We start from the raw sequence: 24,701 nt of genomic DNA on the forward strand, positions 1-24,701 counted from the left end.
AACAAAAACAAAAAAAAAACAGTTTTTCTAATATTTAATGTAACCTGTCCCAAATGTGGGTGACATTTTACAATCGTAGATATCACAAAAATCTACACGTTGATATTTTGGCACGCTAGTTTGATTCCGTCCTAAAACACATATGGCACGGCGAGTGAGTCAACGCCCCGCGCTTCTCCCGTGCATACTAAATAATCTTTGTGAAATCTAGAACAATTGCAATCAAGCCCTCTATTCGAATTCCACAACACTTTTTTCCTCATAGACCTGTCATAGCGCTGATGTCCTCAAAATTTGTACACTTTGCACTTTAGAAATGATTTTGTAGTAGTACAAATAACTTACTGTCCATTTAGATGAACAAATATTTTTATTGGTTTGAGAGTGAATTTGTATTTTTAGGAGACAACAAACAAATCGTTGATTATTAAAATAATTAAAATGCTTATAGATTTTTAGGAGATTTGATTTTGAAAATAATCGACATCTAATTTAGAGGTACATAAAGATAATGTATTCAACTTGTTAAAATATAATCGATCTCTATTGAAACATATAAATACCCCGAAATTGATTGCTGTTTGAATCAATAATCGAACATATTGATAGCTATTTTCATTATATAATTTATCACCATCCATCATCCCATACTCAATCAACAATTCTTATTAGAGAAATGAGAACCCTCAATCAATAAAACCGATATTATTGTAAATAAATAAACGGTACACCGTTTTTTAAATCTCAAACGAAACACTTAAATTGTTCTTGTAATTCATTACATTTTAAACAACGTATAACAAAAATTGGATACGAAATGACCGTATCTAAAAGTAAGCCACAAAAGCGGCCATATGTTTTTGTTAGTAAATCGGTTTTCGCGACGTCTCGCTCCAGACCGGGACAGACGGTATTGAGATAAAGTATGTCGTTTTGTGGAAAACTCGTCCTAAATATAGGCGCGGGATTATTTCTGACGTACGGTGTCGCGCGCGCCGTCGCTCGCCGTCCCAATACCAATCTAAACACATTACCGCCACGCCGCCTAAACTTTCAACGTTTATTACGCCACTGTTTAAAACATTGATTAACAGTAAAGTCTACTGTAATTACAATGTTAGTGTTACACATTAACTGGTGAAGTTTTATCGCCGCTGTAGTAGCCGTTATCCTGTGATATGTGATATAAAATGCCGCAGTGAAAAGTGTTGTGATTATTTGATAGTGTTTATAAGAATGTCGCGGTTATGATGTGTTGTATAAATATGTATGTTTTTATATCAATTATTTTGGTGCTAGCGTCACGATGTGAGGCAGAACCTGACCCTCATACGATCGGTAAGTTTCAAAGTTTCAATCATCAGCACATTGTTGACGACATAACCTGTTTATAAATACTCGCAGTATACACATTCCTCAATATATTACTTCTTTAAAATTGAAAGAGGTATTGAACATGACTGTAAACTTATAATTTGAAAAACATAGGAACTTTGTTGAAATCAGTCTTTAAATGGTAAATCCCCTGTTTCTGCAACTTTCAGGCCAGTGTTAGTAAATAAAATATTTGCTCCATTTCAGGAGGAATATTTTACAAAGATGCGGAGGAAATGAAAACGGCGTTGGAAGTAAGCGCCAAACTGAACAATTTCTCAACATCCGTTAAATTGGTGTCTAAGAGAGGCGAGATCCTTGAAATAAGTAAATATGTCTGCGAATTGGCCGAGGTAAACATACTGTCGTAATATTTAAGTATTGTTAGAATTCTCTGATATACTGAATCGTTTAAAAGTATTTCGGTGCAGCAATTTAAACTTACTTTACTTTTCTTAAGTCAATATAACACTATTTGTTTTAAAATACTTAAGTTTAACTTCTTTTTATGTATTCCATTTAAAAATATTCTTCTTTCTAGATGCAAAATACAACTTTCTCTGGATGCAAACTGTACCTAAAACGCAACTTTTTACGAGTTTTCTTCTATCGCACGATTTCACTACCTATGTCAAAGTTTGTGTTCATCCAAGATTCAAATTGAAATACTCCTTTCAGTGAAAATTATTAACTTTTTTACATTTTTATAGCACCTTTAAAAGTTTCTCGTGTGTTTTTATTTGACTTTGCGTGTTGCTAAATGGAAACAATTTGTGCACCGGTACAGAAATAATCTGATTGAATATTATACGGTCTACGAAGTTTAATAATGTTTTCTATAATGTAAAGAAATGTGATTTTACAGCTTTGCTATTTTAGAATTTTGTATGAATGTAGTATTTAGCTTGAATAAACAATAACACTATTTGCCCGAATTGTAGGCAACAAATGTCTGTTTACGAAAGTTGAAAAATAGTGACGGATTAAAAATACCTATCTATGTGTCTTAAATTGCGTTTATTAGTCGTGCACTGTAAAAAACTTTCCAGAAATAACACAACATATACCGTCCAGTCAAAACAAAGTTTAAAACAGGGGCTTGAAACAAACAACGGTTTTAACTTTAAACTATATTTTCTATGCATTTAAATATGCAAATTTGTGATTCCAGGAAGGTGTTCTAGGGATCATAGACGGTACAGGTGGGCGAGCCAGTGAGAACGTGCAAGCATTATGCGACATGTTGGAAATACCCCACGTGATGGTGCAGCACAACGACCTCTATTGTAAAAACTGGTCACTACTTAATCTGTTTCCCAGTCCTGATGCTTATAATATGGTAAGATACGGGCTTAGTTATGAAGTGGCTTGTTTTTTTACTATCAGGGAAAATAAGTGGTAGTAACATAGTTTATTACTATAAGAGAAACTTTCTCAGTGGTAGTAGAATGTTTTACTTTTAGATTCTCATATAAGTTCGTTTGTTCTGATTGTTGGTGTAAAAGAAAAAGTATGGGCTGAGTTACAATAAATAAATAAAAATAAATATATGTAATTGGACAACTGACACACGGTTATTTGAATCTAAACTAAGCAGAGCTTGTACTGTATAGATAGTTGGTAAAATGAAAATATTGTGTAAAAGTTTGTAAAAAACCATTGGCTTAGCGTAACTTTATCAATTTATTTTGTTTTACTAGCAAAAAATTTTACAGAGTATCCATTGTTATCTGCACGTAATTTACGCGTTCAGCCTTTTAAGCTCGATGGGGCATAATGCAACGAATTTAATTAAGTTTATTACATCAAAATAAAGTACTGCAAATAAATGAAAGACAAACATAATTAATTTAGAAAGGCGTATGCTTTAAAAGTCCATTAGAGCGAGTTAATCCGCGCAGTTAATTTTAGCAACAGATACAAAATAGCATTACAATGAAATATGATATTCGTTGTGTGCTGCCAGTGATATTAGAGAACAATAAAACCCAAATATATTCTGACGTCCATTTTGTTCGCTACATTCATGGATGAAAAAAAACGTTTGTTTACGCCTAACTTTAGAAGCTGTTGATAATTTTGTTTTATTTTTGTTTGCTTTAAAATTGTACCTACTAAGTGCAGATTTCATTGCTTTTAAACATATTGATCGTAAATGTATTTACGAAAATTCCTCTAGTTTGTTATACCAAGAGATTCCAATCCAAGAGTCATCAAACTAGGTTCAAACAATTAACTATAAACATTGATAGCAATAAGATGCATCAATATAATGTACTTTTAAATAACTAGTGCTGTCGTACCGTCACCTACACTAAAATCCTTAAGCCTTAAGAGTTTTCTTAGTAGTTGTAGGTCTTAGTACAATAACAAATAATTTTGTTAATAAATTAACCGTAGTAGAATCTTCAAAGAGGCACCCACCGCTTCGCTAGAATGAGGATGTTCGTAGAATCAATTAGTGAAGAAACAAGGTTACTTCTACTAAGATTGTTACTATATAAATTTTGCAATATGTATGCATTTTTAGCTACAAAGATTTAAATAAGTAAGTAGTAAACGGTCGAATTTCTATTGAACTTCTTCCAATTTACGAATGCAACTAACCTTCACAGGGTCTATCCCACTAGTCCCGTTGAGTTATCCCGTGACGGGACAAGTGGCACTATTTTGTCCCAGTTGTTTGTTGAAAACAACTGGTTCCACTGAGTTGTTGTGTGACAACAGGTACTTGGTACTTTGGTAAGATAGCAGATGTTATACAAACTAGTACATTTTAACAAGGGTAGATATTATCTCAAATGGAATATGCACTATAGTTGTGTAAATAAATTGTAAAACCAAAGGTATTTAAACCTATATCTTAGTAATAATACTCAAAGTGTACACAGGGATAGTTACCGGATTGTGTCCCATTACATCTTTGTTATACTAAAACTGTCTAAAAGGGTCTCTGCGAGTTTGCTTCGTGCGTGGGGACGCATGCCTTCCAAAACCGGAACTCCATAGTCCCGAGATGGAAAGGACAAACAAATAATATGATATGATATAGCGTACAAATCATCATCTGCTATCTTACCAAAGTACCAAGTACCTGTTGTCACACAACAACTCATGGGAACCAGTTATTTTGACCCTTCCATCTGTCCCATTAGTCCCGTGATTTTTCTGCAACGGGACAACTGGCACCAAAACAGTGTCACTTGTCCCGCCACGGGACAACTGGGACAAAATAGTGCCACTTGTCCCGTCACGGGACAACTCAACGGGACTAGTGGGATAGACCCCCTTTACACACATTTTCTGTATTGAAATCGAACCCACGCCCATGGCAGTGATAGTGGAGAGTCAACCACTTAAGTTAACAATTACTTATTTCAGGTGTTAGAAAGTTTAATAATAAACAAGGAATGGCGGAATTTCACGATATTGTACGTGAAAGGGCAGAGTTTACTGCGCGTGAATGAATTGATGCACATGGGTAACGACACGTATCAGTACGTAGTGTCTGTTAGAGAACTCACTGGAGATGACTATAGGTAAGTGCTGTTTTATAATTCGTTGTGGACAAATACTACCAAATAATAATATAACCTCATAAGTGTACAATCCGGAAAATCGGTTCGGGCAGTCCAGCGGATCCGACTGCCGGCATCTTCATGAAAAATAGAAAGACATTTCTAGCTCCTTTACTCTACCGAACATTCTCGAAGATATTGTTGAGTTACAACATTTTGGGATAATTTTCATTCGTCAGCTGTGACGGTTTTATATAACTCACAAAATAATATTATAGTTCGTGTGTATAGTATCTTAAAGAGTTGAATTGTTTTCTTATAAAAAGTATTTTACGCTTAACTTTTAGTAATTGCAATCAGTTAAACAGCTCAATCGACGAGTAGTGATAGATAGCAGGAATCTGTAGCATCCATCTTCGTTGACCTTATTTGTACTGATCTATGTTTTAAGTTTCAAACAGAGATAGCTCAGTGGCTTAGTGGTCGAGTGCTTGAGGGTTTGGGAAACCACACTCAGTAGTAACGGTCACTATCAGTGGAGATCAACTATGGTCACATTGGTCACGCAGTAATTTAGGTGAAGCCGATTGTATGATGAGAGCAACTCTCTAGTGATGATAAAATAAACAAATAAATTTAACCCATTCATGTCCCACTGCTGGGCAAGGGTCTCCTTCAGTAATGAATGAGGGCTTAGGTTTGATTATAGTATTCATCAAAACAAAATAATTTATTATTCAGGTAAAGTGTCGACACGATAGTTGTTTCATCTCCTAAATTATTAGCTCGGAAAGTGTGACGAACCTTTTGAGAATAATCCTAGCAAGAAAGTCACGGTCACGCTTTTCAATCGCCTAAATTATAATCTATAATTTGTTTGATAGGACCTGTATTTTAAAGGAAAATTGTACGTTTTAAAACATTATACAATGTCTTATATCTATAAAAACAATTCAAAAATAAACATTTGTATTTCAATTTTATATTTCCAGACTATTCTAGATAGTTAGCAAAATACTTCGTATTTGATCAAAAGTATAGAATAAAACTCTTTGTAGTCGTGCGGTGTGTGGGCGTGGAATCGAACGTGTACCAACACTTGCGGCGAACGACTGTTTATTTTTCATACATGGGCGTTACTTTAACACCTACTCGTTAAACTATAAAGCGAACAGTATAAAAGCAATTCCTGAATATACCTTCAAATGCAGTTTATTTTCTTTGTACGAGTATAGTTTTCTAAGAAACTGTTATACGGATTATGACATAACTCTGAAGACGAATTGCAGTTGGTTGTGTTAGTAGAAGAAACTGCGTAATAAAAATGGTAGAATAATCTAGTCTGACGGTTTTTTATACATTGCATTGAATTCAGTTCGATTTTGCATCTTCGACTAGTGTGTTATAGTTATGCTCATTGGCGCAGTAGTTAACGTCGCCACACGCCGGTTCGATTCTCACACGGAACCATTATTTGGGCGATCCACAAATAGTTGTGCATTGTGTACGTTGATTATATGCATGATTGTAAAAATCCCCGCGATACAAGAGCAATTCTTATTGCGGGATTTATCTTTTATTTTTAATAAAAAATATTTTTACGATTTTTTTTTCAGGGACGTGCTAATCGATGCAAAGCACAATGGCTATACAAACTTCGTGGTGGATTGTCCTTCTCGTAATTTAGAACAATTGCTTCTCCACGCACAGCAAGTGGGGCTGATGGCTGATGAGCATTCGTATATCATAGTGACGCCGGATCTCTTCACACTAGACATGGACCGATATAGGTACGGTGGAGTTAATATGACCGGTAAGTTTATGTTTACAATGTTAACCAATTTGTTCAATTCCTTGAATTTAGGATAATTTGAGTAAAATTATAATCCTCCTTAATTAGGCTCCTTTTTGGTCGTAGATATATTGTGTGAGAGACAAGTGAAGTAGATAAAGAGGAAGCGTAAAAACTAAATGATTTATATTTCCAAAAGTAGTGTTTGAATTACCACATTTTCGGATTAATTTTAACTAATCTAATTATAACGTCGTTACAAATAATGACGATGGAGAGTGTTTAATAATATCATGCATAATACTTTTTAAGGATTCCGTTTAATTAATCTCGCAAATACGGACAAATTGTACAGCTTCACTCAAGAACTAGGCAATGAGATGCTAGGAGAAGATTCTCTGGATCCAGAGAAGATAAAGACAGAGTTGCTTCTAATTCACGACGCGGTCGAAGTGTTTGCCGCAGCTCTGGTTAAAATGAAAGATTTATCAGTAGAAACCAAGAGCCTTATTTGTGAGAATTATGACGCTTGGATATATGGATCATCGCTACTCAACTTTATGAAGACCGTAAGTTTTATTTAGTTTTAATTTTGGTATTTGTAAGCATCCATATGCATGGTTAAAATAACGAAACGCGGAAACTATATGTGTCTTTACACACAAGCTCGCGATGAGCGCGCCGTCTGAATTCCTTTGTTGTTTCACGCGCGAAAGAGCGTGTGTGTAAAGATACCTAATGAGTCAAATGACCTACAGCATATTATCGAAACCGGGCGATATTGGTAGACATAGACAATTATGTATCTAGCTGTTGAGCGACTTGTCGTTGCTGGACGACGATAGTCCGGCAATGTCGCACCACTTCACAAATTACAACATTAATCTCACAAACACGGAGCGTGAGTCTATGCAAAATAGTTCGTGTGGTGCCCGCTAGAGGCGCTGATCACAATTCAATACTAAATTTTGTGTAGAGAATCGCACTACTCATAATTTAACCGACTTTAAAAGCAAGCCGGCTTTTAAGCTTCTGACATTTATGTTTTTTCTTATAGAACAAATTTGAAGGCATCACAAGGACGCTAATATTTGACGGTATGGGTCAAAGAACCGACGTCACGTTTGAAATATTAGAACTTACCTCAGCTGGGAATCAAACGGTGAGTTTATTTTAATGCGTAAGTTTTAGTTCAAGACATATTTTATTGCAATATTTTTCTGTTCAGATAGGGTTTTGGAAGGACAAAGAGTTGAAGATGACAAGACCTCTGGAATTGGACGCAGAGATCAAGGTTGAGACTGTACTAAGAAATAAGACTTTGAAAATACTAATATCAACGGTAAGTGGAGCTTTTTATACCATAGTTTTTGTTATATTATAGGCAATATGAATCCACTTTCAGCAGTAAATAAATAAATATTTTTGGACAACTCACACACGGTCAACTGATTCCAAACTAAGCAGAGCTTGTACTATGGTAACCAGTCAACTGATAAACATACTTATATATATCTAAATATATACTTATATAGATAAATTAACATCCAAGCTCAGAACAAATACTCGTGCTCATCACACAAATATTTGTCCCAGGTGGGATTCGAAGTCTTAAATAGAGATCGATTGGAAAGAAAATAAAAAATGCATTTATGTCGACACTTTGATACCTCGCTAAATACCTATGTCTAATTTTTATTAATATTACTTTAAACTCAAAAATTTCAATGATATGTACTATCAAACCAACTGAATCATGACCCATTTTGCCGATAATTCGCTTGACACCGTCAAAACAGTAAGAATTTCGTCTCTATCGGCAAAGTTGCACTTAGGACATTTTAAACATGCATACGACTGTGCTATGATGTATTACGACTACAGACAACTTTGACCTTTGTTATTACAGTACGTAGATACATTTTCGATAAATCACTCTTAATTTGAATCTAGAATGTAAATAGTCTAAACTCTTTTCACTGTGAAAAAAACCTATTTGTGTCAAATATCAAATAGCACGTCATTTAGAAATCTGTGAAACGATTAGGGTAACCACTATAGTCATTGCCCATCATACAGTGATTGCCAATGTTAAGGAATAATACGTTTATTTTAATTTCTAAAGTTACCAGCTTAAATTATTTGCGATATATGTCACTTTCAGAATATTGGTAACATTTTAATTTATAGAACTCATGTCCGACGTTTGTGCGACAGGTGTGTAGTTCGAAAAGAAAAAGTAGGTAAGTTTGTTGCAATTGTGGTTAAAGATAACACATTTGAATTAACAGTATTCGCTAGTATTTCTTGTTTTTTTAAGTGTTTTATATTGAATTAGTATAAAGTTATTGAAATAAACGTCTGATGTTCTTTTAGAAAGAATATTTAAGTTGCGATATAATATAATAGAGTTTAAGTCAATGTTTTACTAAATAAAGATACTATTGACCAAAATTGTGTATCAATTCCTTAACCGGATAATAACTATGCTGGTTACCCTATATTATTTTAATTTTTATAGTAACATTATTTCCTATAAAGGCCGAAAAAACCATGTCCCGAGTAGGTATCGAACCCACTCCTGACGCGTCGCAGTCGTATTATCAACCCACTACGCCACGGAGCCTGTTGAAAACGGTAGCAAAGCATTATTGTATTGGCGCACAAAGATTTGTCGCAATAATGACAGATAACAAATTCATTACCAAGGAAACGTAGGTGCAAGCCAATTTCGACCTACGCGTATATAGACGTGTTTTAGAAAATGAGCACATGGTGGGTCATGATTCAGTTTGTTCGATAGTACATATAGAGAGAGAACAAATATTAAAACTGCCCGTTTCTACAAATATGTTTGTTTAATTTCCAGACAGCTCCTTACGGTTATATAAAAAACTCGGCGGATCAATTGGAAGGTAACGACCGTTACGAAGGCTTCACGGTTGATTTGATTGAGAAGCTGAGCGAAATATTAGGATTCAGCTACGAGTTTGGCATAGAGAACTCTTACGGCAAAATAGATAAAAACACTGGAAAATGGGACGGAATGGTCGAACAACTGAGAGATGAGGTAAATAATGAAAAACGTTCTGTATTTTTTCTTATCATGGTCTCACGTTTGTGATTCTAGTAAACGACAGTTATAGCTTGGATACGAAATAAAGTACCTAAATACTTGTAAAATATTGAAATCTCAGCTAAGGGTTTTCGAAGACAATGTGGTATACCTCCAAAAAGGTTAACTTATGTATTTACCATGTATTTTCTCACTTGTATTACGGTTATATTATAAGACTTGCATACATATGGACATGACTAATTTTATAAACAATTCTAAGACCATAAAACAATAACATACTTCTTTATTTCACATAGAAAGCGGATCTAGCCCTTTGCGACTTCACAATGACGGCAGAAAGACAGAGTGGTATCGATTTCTCGACACCGTTCATGACTCTCGGCATCGGGATCTTATACAAGCAGCCAAGTAAGCAGCCACCTGAGATGTTCTCCTTTATGGCTGTCTTCTCTAAAGAAGTATGTGGATTTTATATTTCTTTTACGTTATATAAAAACGATTTCATGTTTTTAAACCATTGCAACATGTTATGACTAAAATGTATGTTTTTGAAGGCGAATAAAAACGGTGCTTATATGGGATGAAAAATTTTATATCACGATTTTTCGGCCAAGTTTGCGTGAGCTTTGGTGTGCGGGCACTAATTGTTTATTACAGACTATATTTATCCCAAGTGCAAAGGTGTGTGCTGTCTCTGAAGGAGATGACAGGATGATGAATACAATCATCGATTAAATTTTATAAACAAGAAACATTTTCATCAACCCGAAAATGGAATTGAACCCAGTGTCCCTATTAAGACAAGACAAAAGCTACAGAGCCTAAATTATTACTAAAATATGATTTTAAATCTTTAACAGGTGTGGTACTACATGATGTTAATTCAATTCTGGCTCGGCGTTGTCCTAATTTTCGTGGGAAGAATATCAAACAAGGAATGGCAGAACCCCGTACCGTGTGTGGAGCAACCTGAAGAATTGAGCAACCAGTTCAGTTTTGCTAACTCCGTGTGGCTTATTATCGGTTCTGTGATGCAGCAAGGTTCTGAAATTGCTCCTATGTAAGTTATATACCTACACTTATAATTATCCTTAAATCCTGCTTCTAAGATCGAGAAGGGAATCAAGTTCCATCTATCGGCGCAGAGGGTGATAGACGCATTAGCGATCAATGTTGTAATGAGTTTAGCTGCATTCAATAACCGTAAGAAAATAACGGATTCTGTCGGCGAAATCGATTTTGACGTTTAGTAATTCGCGTGTTGCCTCTACAGATCAATTCTGAAGTACCTACTCGGTTCATAATTATTTTTACTATTGGAGCTAATTTGTTTCCAAAACGTCACTTATATTATCTACCAATTTCTAATACGGGAAGAATTATTATCGGCACTTTACGAAAGTGTTTTACCATTTCACTTGAAAGTTACCCTTTCATAGATTATAGGGGACGAACATTGTTTAAAACTTGTAAATTTTTTAACAATAGCCTGTCAACAGTTCAAGGTTATAGAAGTTTGTGCCCTTTACAAGTTATATTCTCTGAAACTATACATCCTACATCTTGCATGACTTGCGTTACGTATCCGTCATACAATGATTAATATTATACCAACAAATTGTATGAAACATTCACCCTGCTATAATTATATTGCGTGGATGTGTACATTTCTAATAAGCGGGTAAACATGTATAATGATTTTTCCAATAGCAAATATGACGATGCACTTTTTTCATTGATTGATTTCTGCAGCGTAGACGTTTTACCTAGCGGTGTTATGGTTTGTATAAAGTGTATTCCACAATATTGCTATGAATAATAATGGTGCGAATAAACAGATATTTTAAAATATTTTTAGAATGAATACTATAAATCGAAAACCCATTCTCTTCACTGCTATTTGGATTATTGAGTTATAAAATTAATATTTAAAATACAGAGAGAGAAGAATTTAGACCTGTATTTTGCACACACGTAAAAACAAGTTACTTAAGTGAAAATAAAGAAGGCCCAGACTTAGAAAAAAATTTAAGACTACTTATAACTTTATTCGACGGCTGCTTTTTTTTCTAAGGCCATATACTTTAACTAGCTGACCCGCGCAACTTCGCTTGCGTTACATAAGCGTTAAAAATTTTCCCCGTTTTTGTAACATTTTTCACTGGTACTCTGCTCCTATTGGTAGTAGCGTGATGATATACAGCCTATAACCTTCCTCGATAAATGGACTATCTAACACTGAATTTTTCAAATCGGACCAGTAAGTTCCTGAGATTAGCGCGTTCAAACAAACAAACAATCAAACAAATAAACTCTTCAGCTTTATAATATTAGTATAGATAGCATGAATTAATTTTGTACGATTAATGTTCTTGTCGCAAACGGCGTTCTTTAGTCTGTGCTTACTTTAAGAAAAAAAGGAGTGACTTCGTGGATATGAATGTTGTCGTTTCTTTGCAGAGCTTTAGCGCCCCGTCTGATTACTAGTGTGTGGTGGTTCTTCACAATGGTGATGGTGGCTTCATACGTCGGTACTCTGGTCGCTTTCTTAACTGTTGAGAAAAATGTTCTGCCTTTCAACACGGTTGATGAACTTGCTAAGCACAAGTCTATATCTTATGGAGCCAAGCTGCCGGGATCTACTGAACAGTTTTTTGCTGTAAGTATTCACTTAGATTTTTATACTTCACTAGCTGACCCGCGCAACTTCGCTTGCGTCACATAAAGAGAATGTAATAATTTTCCCCGTTTTTGTAACATTTCTCGTTGTTACTCCGCTCCTATTGGTCGTAGCGTGATGATATATAGCCTATAGCCTTCCTGGATAAATGGACTATCTAACACTGAAAGAATTTTTCAAATCGGTTCAATAGTTCCTGAGATTAGCGCGTTCGAACAAACAAACAAACAAACAAACAATCAAACAAACAAACAAACAAACTCTTCAGCTTTATAATATTAGTATAGATTGGAGATTATGATGTCACAAACTTTATGCTAAGATTTTACTTTTTTTTGTTCTACGTTATCCTGGTATTGCATAAAACAAAACATTTTTTTTTTAATGAGATAGTCACAATTATATTTTTTTCTACGGTATGTTATGTCAGTGGTGGTCACCACGCCGCCGCTACCATTGCGTCGGGAGGTCGGGTTCGATTCTCACACGGGACAATTATTTGTGCGATTCACAAATAATTATTTCGGGTCTGGTTGTAACTTTGTGTCCGTTGTTTTTGTATTTTTGTAAAAGTCCCCGCGACACAAGAGCGATTCTTAGTGCGTGAGTTGTCTTCTTAAAATTAAAAAAAAATGTTTTTGTTTCCAGGCTTCAACTAACCCAACTTACCAGATGATGTACAAGAAGATGACGGAACGCAATTGGCTTGTCAATGATAATGATGTAGGAGTGAAACGGTATGTTTTTATTGTTCTTGATACATATAGCAGTAAAACGTTTTTCGTACAACCGATCCAAATAATACCAATAGGAATGTTCCCATTAAACTGGACACAAATACGCGTAACGATGCTTGAAAAGTGATTTTTAGTTCAAATACCTTTTAAAGTTCCCATCAATATTAATTACGAACATTTTCGTTTATAACCCATTCATTGCATCCCGTGTACTGTAACATACATTGGCTAGTCTATTTAATGTTTGTAGAACCAGCAATGAACACGAAGCTATTACTTTCGTTATTTTTCTCATTTTAGGGCTGAGACTACAACATATGCGTTTTTCATGGAATCAACGTCTATTGAATATTATACGGAGAGACATTGCGACTTACTTCAAATTGGTGGATTACTTGACTCGAAAAGCTATGGCATAGGAATGAAAAAGGGTATGAATAACTTTGAATATTGTTTATTATTTACATTTATAACATAAATAACCACTAGCATTGTATGCATTACTTTAAAAATTAACATTTACTTTCCACAGAATTAAAATATTTTTGAAATAAATTGTTAATATAATTTAGTATTTTTTGCAACAGTTAACATAAAAACATGATACAGCAAAAATACAAAACATAACTCACCACTTTGTAAATATGGACAAAAATATATTTATGTATCTAATCTAACTAAAATTAGATGCAACATTTTAAAGACCAAAAGTAGTCTCGTAAGTACGTTTTGTCAAACCAGATAACAAATTATCGAAGTTTACGGTTTAGAGTTAACAAAGTTTTCAATATCTTTTGCAGGTTCACCTTACAAGAGATACATAGATGATGCGCTACTGAAGCTTAAGGAAGCTGGTGAAATTGATAAACTAAAAACCATTTGGTGGAAGGAAAAGCGGGGAGGAGGAAAGTGTGGTGTGAGTACTTAAAGACGGTCTTATGGCAAATGTTCAAACGTGACTCAATTTTAGGTATATATATTAGCTTAGCCTTTGTTCCAAGCTATGTTGGAGTCGGCTTCCAGTCTCACAGGGTGCAGCTGAATACCAGTGTTTTACGTGGAGCGACTGCCTGTTTGACCTCCACAACCCAGTTTCTAGGGACATAACATACCGTACCCTTCGGAAAGACTGGTTGTCAGACTTTCAAGCTTCTGACTACTGTTAAAGACTGTCAAAGATCTTCGAAAATGACAGCCGGGACTCACAATTTAACGTGCCTTCCGAAACACAGAGGAACAACCTCAGCAAGCGTAGCTTAACCTCAGAGATCGATCCGTGCGGCTGTTGTTTACTAAGCCACGAGCATTAATTGACATTCAAAATTGTTGTCAACCTTACCAATCACTAATAAAATCATCCGCATTTTATCAATTTTAATTTTATAAAAACCCAACCCTCAATTGGCCAGTGTGGTGGACTCACGGCCTCACACACACCTCATTCCGGGAGGAGACCCTTGCACAGCAGTGGGACATTAATGGGTTATATTTATTATATAGATATAGAAATATTATTTGGGAAGGTTTTTCACAATTTTACCTCAAATTTATATTGCGCTTACTTTTTTTCCAGGAAAGCAATGATGAGGAACAGAAACAATTGGGTATGAAGAACATGTTGGGTGCATTTGTAGTGTTAGGAGCTGGATGTCTCATAGGACTGTTCCTTTCTATACTTGATATGCTCTGGGGAGTCTTCAAACGATCTGTTAAATATCAAGTAAGTATTTAGGGGTCTGGTTTACTAAGTTTACTATTCCGTAATTTTGATTTTATTTTGCATTCATAATGAATACGCTCTTTCGATCTCTATATTGAGGTGATAAGAAAATATTTGATTATCATTAATAACATTTTAAATAATACATTAACGACTTACAATAGATTAATATTACTTTGTATTATTGTATTACGATTACCAAAGCCTAAATTAGTTCAGTTAAAAGATAAAACGACATTCATTGACTGTTAGGCAGTACAAAGTTCGCCGGGTCAGCTAGTTTGCAATAAACAAACAATTTTTGTTGCAGACTACATTCAAGTACGAGTTAGTTGAAGAGTTGAAATTCGCGCTTAGGTTTAGTGGTAGCGAAAAACCAGTGAAGCGACCGCCGAAAACAGTGGATGGGAGTGCCGAAGAACTGGCAAAAGCTGAAGGAAAGGACGAAGTACGTTCTTTGAAGTCTGTTCGATCCACTGATACTCATCGTACGCATCGATCTCACGGCTCTAGACACTCTTCCCGAAGTCTGAGTGTCGCTTTTGCAAGGCGCAGGGAGTACAGTTAGGTTATAAAAAAGTTCTTCTATTTCATGTATGACTATAGTCTTTCCACACACGCTCTTTTGCGCGTGATTAGCAGCGTACAGGATTACGCACGGGAAAGACGGCGCGCTCTCCGCTCACGTTTTCTTCGCGGGCTTGATAGATGACCGCGGCGCGCGCACCTTCCTTTGTTGTTTCACGCGCGAAAGAGCGTGTGTGTATAGACACCTATTGACTCTAAGTTAATTGTTGATTTATTGTATATTAATATTTTAGTACCGTTTTTGTAGCTATTTTTAATAAATATTATTGAAAATGTTGAAACTATTTTTAATTGCATCTAATTCGACGAGTCCATAGCACCTCGTTCACAGCAGAACTTGGATTATTCAACATTTTACTCCAGCTTCATTTTGTTATTTCATAAAAGAGGTTTCCTTAAACTTCCGACGTAAAACTTCTCGTATTTCCGCATGGCGTCATTGCCTCGTGGTTATTATTTACGACTATTGTCTAGAGAAATAAAAACTAGGTCTTTATTTCGAGGAGCAACATTCAGTGACCCCGATCTAATGAGAACTTACGAGCGCGCAGTTGTAGCATTCTATTGCATAAACTTGTTAATTCTTTAGCAACTAGCCAACGACTCGGATGCAAAATGTAAGCAACTCTCTTAAGTTTTAGATAAAACTTTATTATAACTGTGTATTGAACAACAGCAAAATTTTCACGTAAAGATACAGAATTTCGAATAACAATTTTCTCCCCAAATAGAAATGTTCCACTTGAACACCTTAATGTCTTCTCTTTCAAAATAAAGTGAGTTGCATTCCACTCACGACTTCCAAATATTCGTCTCGAAATTGGATTCTGAGCACTCGATTATATTCTAAACCTATTATCACTATACAAGAATGAGGCACATAGCATACACTCACCGGTCGGTATAAGTACGATCTGTGGGTTAAGCAAATCTTGGCGCGGTCATTACATAGATGGGTGCGCGTAGTGGTAAATGAACTGGGCGTCTCCGTGCTTCAGAGGACACTTAAATGTCGGTCCGGTTGTTGCCAATTATGATAACTTTCGCTAAGCCACGTCAAAAGCCTTCGGGCGGCTTGAACAACTTTGACATTAGGTTAACCACAAACCATACGATAAGAAGAAGATTGCAAGAGTTTCGTTAGCACATAGTTTTGATACATAGGGCTATTATTTCAGTGTCCGCCGCGAAATGGATACCGACCTTAGCGACCACAATCTTTCACAGTGGATCCATTAGCTTAACAAATTGCTAGACGGTAACTTATAACTTTATACGCAGTTATCACTACGCCGTGAATTATTATAGGATAGTCTTTGACTTAATTTACAAATTTCAAGCGTATAAAAAATATGTAATGTAATTTGTGTGTAAAAAATATGTAATGTATAAACTGTTGTTTTTTCTGTGTCGAAGTTTTTTTCGAGTCTGAATGTTTTTGTCACTATGAAACAAATTTTCTTCTGGAGTATTTTGTTGCCCAGATTAGGGTTTATGGGTGGTATTTATTTTATTAGCAAATACTGTACAATGTAATTTAATGCAAGCAATTAAATGTAGTGCTTAATTTCTTAGGCAGCTTAAAGACTCACATATATAAGGACTTCAAAACGAATTTGTGTTGCATTAAATAAGGTTTGGATAGTTAAGTAACTTTCTTTTAAGTAAGTAACGTTTTGTCTCTAATTAAATATTAATGGTACAAAACTATCTTAAACAAATAAGGTACATATTATCGCTAATACTTTCGCTCCAAGTTGTCAACTGTGCTGGATTATAAGGAATGACCCCTGGAGTAGTGTGCTCCTCAATCAAGCGCCTTCATTACACCCTCTTCACTCTGGACACATTGTACGAGGACAGACAGCGGACATTTCTCAAACCATGTACTAATTAACAGCTCGACGTATGAAGAATGTCCGCAAGGTCAACTGAACTTGATGCCGATGAATTTAAGAAGTTGGTTGTGCGTGTGTTTATGTTACCTACTATATAATTATTTACACAATAATAATATGTTCTCATAACTACCTACATTTAAAATTTGATTTTAATCCTTAAAGAGTTCAGTTTCTATCATATATCCTATCTAATGGATAAGTTGGCAGTAATTATATGAGGAAGCCCTGGCAGTTTTTCACTTAAAAGCTAACCATTATTTATCTAGAAAATATTATGAAACCATCAATTAGTGTCCTGGTTAAACCTAGTTTGATTTGGAGGGAATTCCTTCAGTTTAAAGAAATTAATTTCGAATCGATTCACATTTTGAATGATCATTGATGCTTAATGTTTTAACTACTAAAAAGAGTAAATAAAACTGATTTCTTTATAAACATTTTATTAATTAAATCTATAATTGATTTACTTACATAATAATTATTCAAACCGCAACTAAAGCGATCAGCAATTAAGAGTGATTCATAGATCTATACCGCTAGTCGTGTAATAAATACCGTTTGCGGGATGTTGCGGTTTGCCAACCTATTCCACCGAATATACAATAATTTTATGATCGAAGGACTGCTTATTCCATGTAGCTGACAATAAATCTAGCATTAACAAAGATTCATGAAGATGCCTCATGAAATAAGTGAATTTTTAACCGACTTCAAAAAAGGAAGAGGTTCTCAATTCGTCGCAATATTTTTAATGCAAAGTAAATCAGTTTTTGATATTCGTTACTTAAGCAGAAAATTTAATCCACTGTCTAAACGAAACCTTCAATTGAAATGGTTTATTTACCACTTCGAATGCTGTACTTTCGCATCCTAGCCATTTGTACCGCGTTACTCTGTCTTCTACTATGCAACGTGTGATGCGAGTGAGTAGACCTCTCAGAGCGCGGCGTCGGCGCTCGGTCTTCACAGTCCTCAAGATCTGGTGAGTCAGTGCCTTCAGCTTCTTTGCCTGCAGTTTTCTTTGAACTGCCCGAACCACTACCAGTGGGCTCCCGATGACGGACAGGTTTTGTGTCTCCACTGAAGCTCAGGATAAACTTCAATTCGGCTACCAGTTCATCTCTGAATGAAATCTGGAATATGAACAAGGTAAGCTTTATAAAGACTGTGTAAAGTATACAGTAATTAAATATTTGTATATTGTAATACGTAGGTTGAAAGCAAATGGAAACAAAAATACTTACCAAATAAGAATAATAAATATTCTGATAGGGAGCAGGGTTCACACTGGATCATGCAATTCTGGTAATGAAAACATAATTACTGTACTATGATTTCTGTTGTCACAAAGGTTGTTTGAATATTGAGGATTCACAAGGGGATAAAATAAAATAATAATAATCTTTCAAAACTTTACATTTAACAAGAAATACAAGCACAAAACGCACGCAACAGACATTTAAAATATAAAAAAAATACTGAGCAAAACGATAGCATCGATACTTGATAACATTGTTTTCAAAATCCAATAACGCATTACAGCGTATATATCGTAAATACCTTCAACTTGTGCGATATCATCCACACGTCGAAGAGCATCTCAACAAAGGCGCAGAGGACAGCCAAGCCGGAGCCGGCGGCGAGTACAATGAACACACCGCCCACGTTCGCCAGCACGAGCGGCTGAGCCTCACCGCCACCCGCGTCGTCATCCTAATCGATAGAACCCTGTTAATGGCCCAAGGAAACGGTCCCAACAATAAAACGCTGCCTTTAAAGGCTTTATTATTGGAAAATAATATTGCTGAGAGTAATTGTGCTCAATTATAAAACAAATGAAGGTATAGTGCCGTTTAGATAGAACAACTGTACATGAAAATTCATCATGTTTTAGACTAATTTAGACTTTTACGTTTGCCATATATAAAATATTTTTGTATCTGTTTTGTTTACCGCACAAGCACCACCTCCTCTCTTCTCTTTCCACCATTTGTCTTTCATTCTTGTCAACTTGCCTTCCTCTTGTAATTGTAAAATTGATTCACTCATTGGTTGCCGATATGGTGAATCTGGATAATGAATATTTATATTAAAAATAAAGTCAGACGTAATTTTTGCTTTAGAAATATATGAAAATTGATATATTATGCAATATGTCTTACTTTTTTGCATCGCAATACCATATCCTTTGCTATCTAATAGCCCACCAACTTGCGCTACGTCACAGTTTCTTTCAACCATGTACTCAATAGACGTAGATTCCATTAGAAAAGCATAGTTCTCACTGTCCGACTTGACCCTAAAAATATTAATTGAAAAATAAACTAAAACGTGTTAGCACTTTTTTGAATAAAATTTACTACAACTTTACCTTTCTAGTCCTTCATCATTTGTGGCAGTCTGCAGTTCTTTATGCTCATCCATATATTTATACATCTTCTGATACAATAAGTTATCAGACTCCTACAAAACACGCAATAAATATATTAAGAATCTGTTTTAAATTGATAATACCTCTTACGGACATTTCCCTCGATACTCAATTTATTATTCATAGAGCATTTCCATTACCTTGAAGAAACTAAAGGTAGCACCTCCATCCTTAGCCCCGTAGGTAAGTCCGTAAGGGTTATTTGCAAGGTCGTTCACACTTTTAATAGCATAAAACTTTGACTCGACCGTGAGAAAAGCGGCAAGATTCGCTGTATAAGACGACACCATAATTAGCGTGAAGAACCACCACATACTGCCAGCCATACGAGTTGAAACTGCACTGTAAATATCAGTTATTATAATGAAATTATAACAATGTATTTGTATAAAATATTATTATTTAAGTTAGTTCTTACATCGGTGCAATCTCTGAGCCTTGCGTCAGCACACTGCCTAAAGTAAACCAAAATGAATTAGCCAACGTAAACTGATTATCCAATGTTTCTGGTTCTTCAATACAAGGATACGGATTTTGCCATTCTTCTGGAGCTACTCGTCCTAAAATAAATAAAAGAACTGATACACCCACAAAAGCTCCCGCCAGCCAACCCCACACCTACAACAATAAGTTACAAAATGTTTCACTTTAGTCAATCGTGGTCAAGTAATTTAATATAAAATATTTATCACTCACTCCCGATGAAAATGGCGAAATGAAGGAGAACAAATTCGGAGGCTCCTTTGTTGGTTTCTTATATAATATTGTTATGCCTAAATTCATAAAAGGGCTTGTGAAATCAACGGCTTTCTGTCGCGCTGCTGTTATTGTCAAATCCGTGATTGCGAAATCTGCTCTCTGTAACATTGTAAGTTTTTGCGACACTCATCAATAATGTAACAATTGAATTAACGTTATCAGAATGGACAAATATACCAGATATAAGCTTGTCACATATTTTGTGAAATGTATCCAAAGTAAGGATAATGATAGTTACACCATCCATTATTTTCTCCATCATGCCATTCCATTTGCCAGTCTTTTTGTTGTAGGACCCGTACACGCCGTCTGCCTGTATCTCAAAAGTATAGTTGAATTCATTCATTTTTGCAAGTTCTTCTATAAGTTCAATCCCAAAACCTTCATATCGTTCATTGCCCTCCAACTTTTTTGACGATTCTCGTAACATTCCGTACGGAGCACTCTGAAAGCATTCAAAAATACTTTAAAATTGAAAATACAACTTATGACATTAAAAGCAGTCAACGCTATGACCATACACCATACCAATGCAGTTAGTACGAGAAAATGTTTCCCTTTCATTGATATACTTCCTTCTTTCTCAGCAGGTTCCACATCTGTCGCAGTTTCAGTAAAACCATCCTCTAAGGTCCATTCTCCAACCTTAAGAACAAATTGGAAGCCGGATTTAAAGTGCAAGGTACAGACAATATAAACATGTACAAGCTGCAAGTATTTTTTTACCTTCTCTAAGCCATAAGTCATTGCTTCCAAAACATCTATTTCTATTTCAGATCTAAAACCATCTTCATCAAATTTTACGATGCCCGTCAATCCATCAATCTCGATCTAAAATATTAATTTAAAAAATACACACATTCTTTAACGAGTTAACTAGTTAGTAATTTAAAAATACTCAAAAAAATATAGACATACGAGTACTTACAGTTCTGACATAATTCACAATGCTTGAGCCAAAACCCCAGCTATCTCCACTATCGCAAGTCACATTAGCACCTTCTTCAAGCGCCATTAAATTTATAGCTGATGCGTATAACATAACGGCGTCATGTAGCAAAGCTAAATCTAATGTCAATCCATTCTCTTCAATGGCAGTTTCAATGTTCCCTTCCGATAGTGTGTTTACTTCCTCATTTACAGCTGTGATAAAATTCTGGATATCTTCTGTGCTGGAGTCAAACATACGTATTCCTGAAAAAAATGAATTACTGTCATACTTTTCGTTTACTTATTTATAAGTAGCATTATTGATTGATTAAAATTTACCTATTATACTGGAACCTCCATGCTTATAAGGGTCTATATCGATTGTTTGAAAGTCAGGGTTCATTATAATATAACTGTGGTCATCAGACATGATACCAACTTGTTGTGCTTGTGTCAATAACAGAGGCAATTTTTCCGTCCTACAGTTTATTAGGTAGTTTACCGACCCCGATTTCTTAATAAATTTTAATTGAGACCTAGATAAACAAAACAGTAGTTATTTGATGAATTTTTCGTGTACCTTTTATTCAATGTGTCATAAATTTTACCTAAAATCTTCCCCATCCGGCAATTGTACGATGTTCATTAATATTTTGTCTTCCGAATCTATATCTTGCATATTAAATATATTGTCCAAAAACGGTAGAAGCTCGGCACCGTCGTATATGATTGTAAATTCTGTCCAGCCTTGTAATTCTATAAGATCTGCAAATATCTGTAGTAATGATTGCAATTAGAGCACTTTATGCCAATCAAAATAATATTTTGTAAAATACTACAATCAAATAAGAAATATTACCTGCGAATACGCAATGTGATGTGGAAACATATTTACAACTGACCAATTTCGATTTTGTGATTCTACAGGCTCCGTTATAATGTGTGGTATTTCAAGAAAATCTGCCATTGACTGTATTTGTTCCAAAGAACCTCTTTTGGTTGGACCGAAAACTCCGAAGACATTGTTCTAAAAATATCATTTTAGTGGTTAATTTATCACCCATATAACGCAACTCAGTTTGTTTAAAATGATATTACCTCTAAAAGTTTGCACATCGCTTCTTCAGCTTCTAAAATATCTCCGGGAGAAGTCTGTATGACACTTGCTACAAATGGATTGTCTGGATCTGCGGATGCCGCTTTAAGTGCAACGTTAAATGCGGCTTCCAATAAAAGCATGCCGTCGTCGAAAATGGCACCTACATTGATAATATAACATGATTTTTCACTTTAGGAAACTCACACAATTTGTATTATGAAAAATTCATACCAAAAGTTTTGTCTCCTCGGGTTTGATGTAAACAAAACGTTACCGTTATCCATAGTAGTAATAAGTTGGTTCGTTGCATTTTCAGCCCAGAGTCACTGCACAACTGTTCACACTTTATAGATCTTGTATTTAATATGAACTCTACTAATAGTTTGAATGAAGCCACGACATGAAACTATAATACTTGACCTAAATGTCTCCGTGGTAACGGATGCCCTAACTATAATTGTTTCGAATGCTATTCTACTGGCTCTAATATCTAACTGCACGGCTAAAATTAGATGACGCACTCGTTTTCAATGTATGATAGGAGTAGATTATAATCTGAATGTTGCAGGATTGTATTTATTTATGTTATGCTTACTATCTGCTTCTTAATTAAAATTCTAAAACTGTACCAAGTTCTGAGTTATTTTCTATCTTAAAAATGTAACAATTAAATTGTATTTCCAATAAAAAATACTAATCTGGTATTGCAGTTCGCAATTCAATGAGCAGCTATTATAAACTAAACATACATAAATTATCAGATTGTTGATATTTTAAGCAGTATGTGACGACCTCTCTCGAAATTTCACTGGATCCTCTCGTAGTTCATTTTCTTCAAAGGTTCAAGGTTTTGTCTCTACTGTTACGTCGCTGAACCTTTTTCGGTCAGCCGTCTCTAACAGATTTGCCTCTCCCCAATAGATGGCGGTAGTAAGGAAACATGGGATGAAAATGGGTGTTGAAAACATGTTGAATGTGTACATTTGTGTACTTAGAAAATGTTATTAATATGTTTTTTCCTAGCAATTGTTAGTGCATAATTTGACTAAAAACGGGCTAATTTTTTTTAAATATTTTTTTTTTATTTCACCTTTAATGGCGACGTGTGGTTAATAATGACGTAAATAAAAAAAAACACTTGTCAATTTAGGCAATAAAGACTTTTTGTTGGCAAATAAAAACAAACAATAATTAGGGAAGTGTCGCAGTTCTTCAGCAAACCAAAAGCTGTTCTGTTGGCACCGGCGGATTCGGATCGAGTCGTAAACTTGGAAATTGGACGGCTTTTGTTGGTAACCGCCTAACCGCTTACGCGCTAAGCTTAAAATTGACGTGCACGGGGTGAATTCTACATGCCACATACGTACTAAGTGATTATTTATTCAACTTTTGAAGGCAACAGTTTGTGTTTTCCAAATTGCAATTTTATAGCAATGGTGAAACAATAATGTAATGTATAAATAAAATATGTAGTTTTTTGTGCTTTTTAACACAAAATAATACGACTGTACAAGTGCAGTCGTAACAATGTTTGTTTAGATATAGTTAATAACATGTTTTGGATATCAACTTGCCGTATAAAAAAATTTGTTATTCAGGTTATATATATAATTACAAAAATCGTATTTGTGTTCAGTTAAAGTATTTGTCAATGCACATTAGGCATAAAAAAAACTAATTCACTTCAACAAGGCCCCAGTTTACAAATCCAGTAGCAAGATTAAGCATTCCTTATTAACCTGAAGTCATACTTTGTTCAAAGGATTTATACGGTACTCTAGAACTTTACTCAACTCAGTGTTGCTAAAAGCAATTAATGTAAAAGTATCAAAAGCACGTCATAGACTATAAAAAAGGGGTGTAATTAGGGAGCCGCAATAAAAGTAGGCAAGGTAATCCCAAGCCTTTTCTCTAAGCCTGGATTACGAATTTTTTTAAACTCGGGATCTCAGGGTAATCTGGAAAGGAACAAGAAAAGAATTTTAACGAGTTCTGCTAAATGTACCTATTGTTTTTAACGAGTTGATAGTCTGAGTCATAAAACTTTCAGACAATGATTTAACTTCTGTATAATAAACAAAAGATCTCTGGTA

At 35.1% G+C, this 24,701-nt stretch overlaps 2 protein-coding genes across 2 annotated transcripts; one reads left to right on the forward strand and one right to left on the reverse strand.

Moving 5' to 3' along the window:
* The first annotated feature begins 990 nt into the window (after positions 1-990).
* Positions 991-15,767, forward strand: LOC142976101 (glutamate receptor ionotropic, kainate 3-like). The gene is made up of 17 exons (XM_076119330.1): positions 991-1,338; positions 1,582-1,727; positions 2,546-2,713; positions 4,756-4,913; positions 6,509-6,705; positions 6,997-7,253; positions 7,742-7,846; positions 7,913-8,026; positions 9,554-9,754; positions 10,060-10,221; positions 10,624-10,823; positions 12,224-12,422; positions 13,092-13,180; positions 13,481-13,611; positions 13,981-14,096; positions 14,754-14,900; positions 15,211-15,767. The coding sequence occupies exons 1-17, from the start codon at positions 1,248-1,250 to the stop codon at positions 15,466-15,468; spliced, it is 2,739 nt and encodes a 912-aa protein (XP_075975445.1). The 5' UTR covers positions 991-1,247; the 3' UTR covers positions 15,469-15,767.
* Positions 15,768-17,882: 2,115 nt separating this feature from the next.
* LOC142976159 (glutamate receptor ionotropic, kainate 2-like) lies at positions 17,883-23,305 on the reverse strand. The gene is made up of 17 exons (XM_076119414.1): positions 22,840-23,305; positions 22,608-22,768; positions 22,369-22,536; positions 22,118-22,284; positions 21,849-22,045; positions 21,508-21,773; positions 21,306-21,410; positions 21,108-21,224; positions 20,818-21,024; positions 20,517-20,678; positions 20,239-20,438; positions 19,961-20,162; positions 19,761-19,852; positions 19,552-19,688; positions 19,343-19,458; positions 18,950-19,102; positions 17,883-18,522 (listed from the first exon to the last, which is right to left on the reverse strand). The coding sequence occupies exons 1-17, from the start codon at positions 22,916-22,918 to the stop codon at positions 18,226-18,228; spliced, it is 2,826 nt and encodes a 941-aa protein (XP_075975529.1). The 5' UTR covers positions 22,919-23,305; the 3' UTR covers positions 17,883-18,225.
* Between the last annotated feature and the right edge of the window lie 1,396 nt (positions 23,306-24,701).

Source organism: Anticarsia gemmatalis, chromosome 10 (assembly GCF_050436995.1).
Source record: "Anticarsia gemmatalis isolate Benzon Research Colony breed Stoneville strain chromosome 10, ilAntGemm2 primary, whole genome shotgun sequence".
NCBI classification, from domain to species: Eukaryota; Metazoa; Arthropoda; class Insecta; order Lepidoptera; family Erebidae; genus Anticarsia; species Anticarsia gemmatalis.

Excerpts from the sequence above, each read along its gene's own strand:
- LOC142976101 (XM_076119330.1), top strand. The coding sequence starts at position 1,248 with ATGATGTGTTGTATAAATATGTATGTTTTTATATCAATTATTTTGGTG. Across the intron at positions 1,339-1,581 it reads ACCTGACCCTCATACGATCG|GAGGAATATTTTACAAAGAT; the intron begins GTAAGTTTCAAA and ends GCTCCATTTCAG. Across the intron at positions 8,027-9,553 it reads TGAAAATACTAATATCAACG|ACAGCTCCTTACGGTTATAT; the intron begins GTAAGTGGAGCT and ends TTTAATTTCCAG.
- LOC142976159 (XM_076119414.1), bottom strand. The coding sequence starts at position 22,918 with ATGCAACGAACCAACTTATTACTACTATGGATAACGGTAACGTTTTGT. Across the intron at positions 21,411-21,507 it reads TTGTGAATTATGTCAGAACT|ATCGAGATTGATGGATTGAC; the intron begins GTAAGTACTCGT and ends TTAATATTTTAG. Across the intron at positions 21,225-21,305 it reads TGACTTATGGCTTAGAGAAG|GTTGGAGAATGGACCTTAGA; the intron begins GTAAAAAAATAC and ends TTTGTTCTTAAG.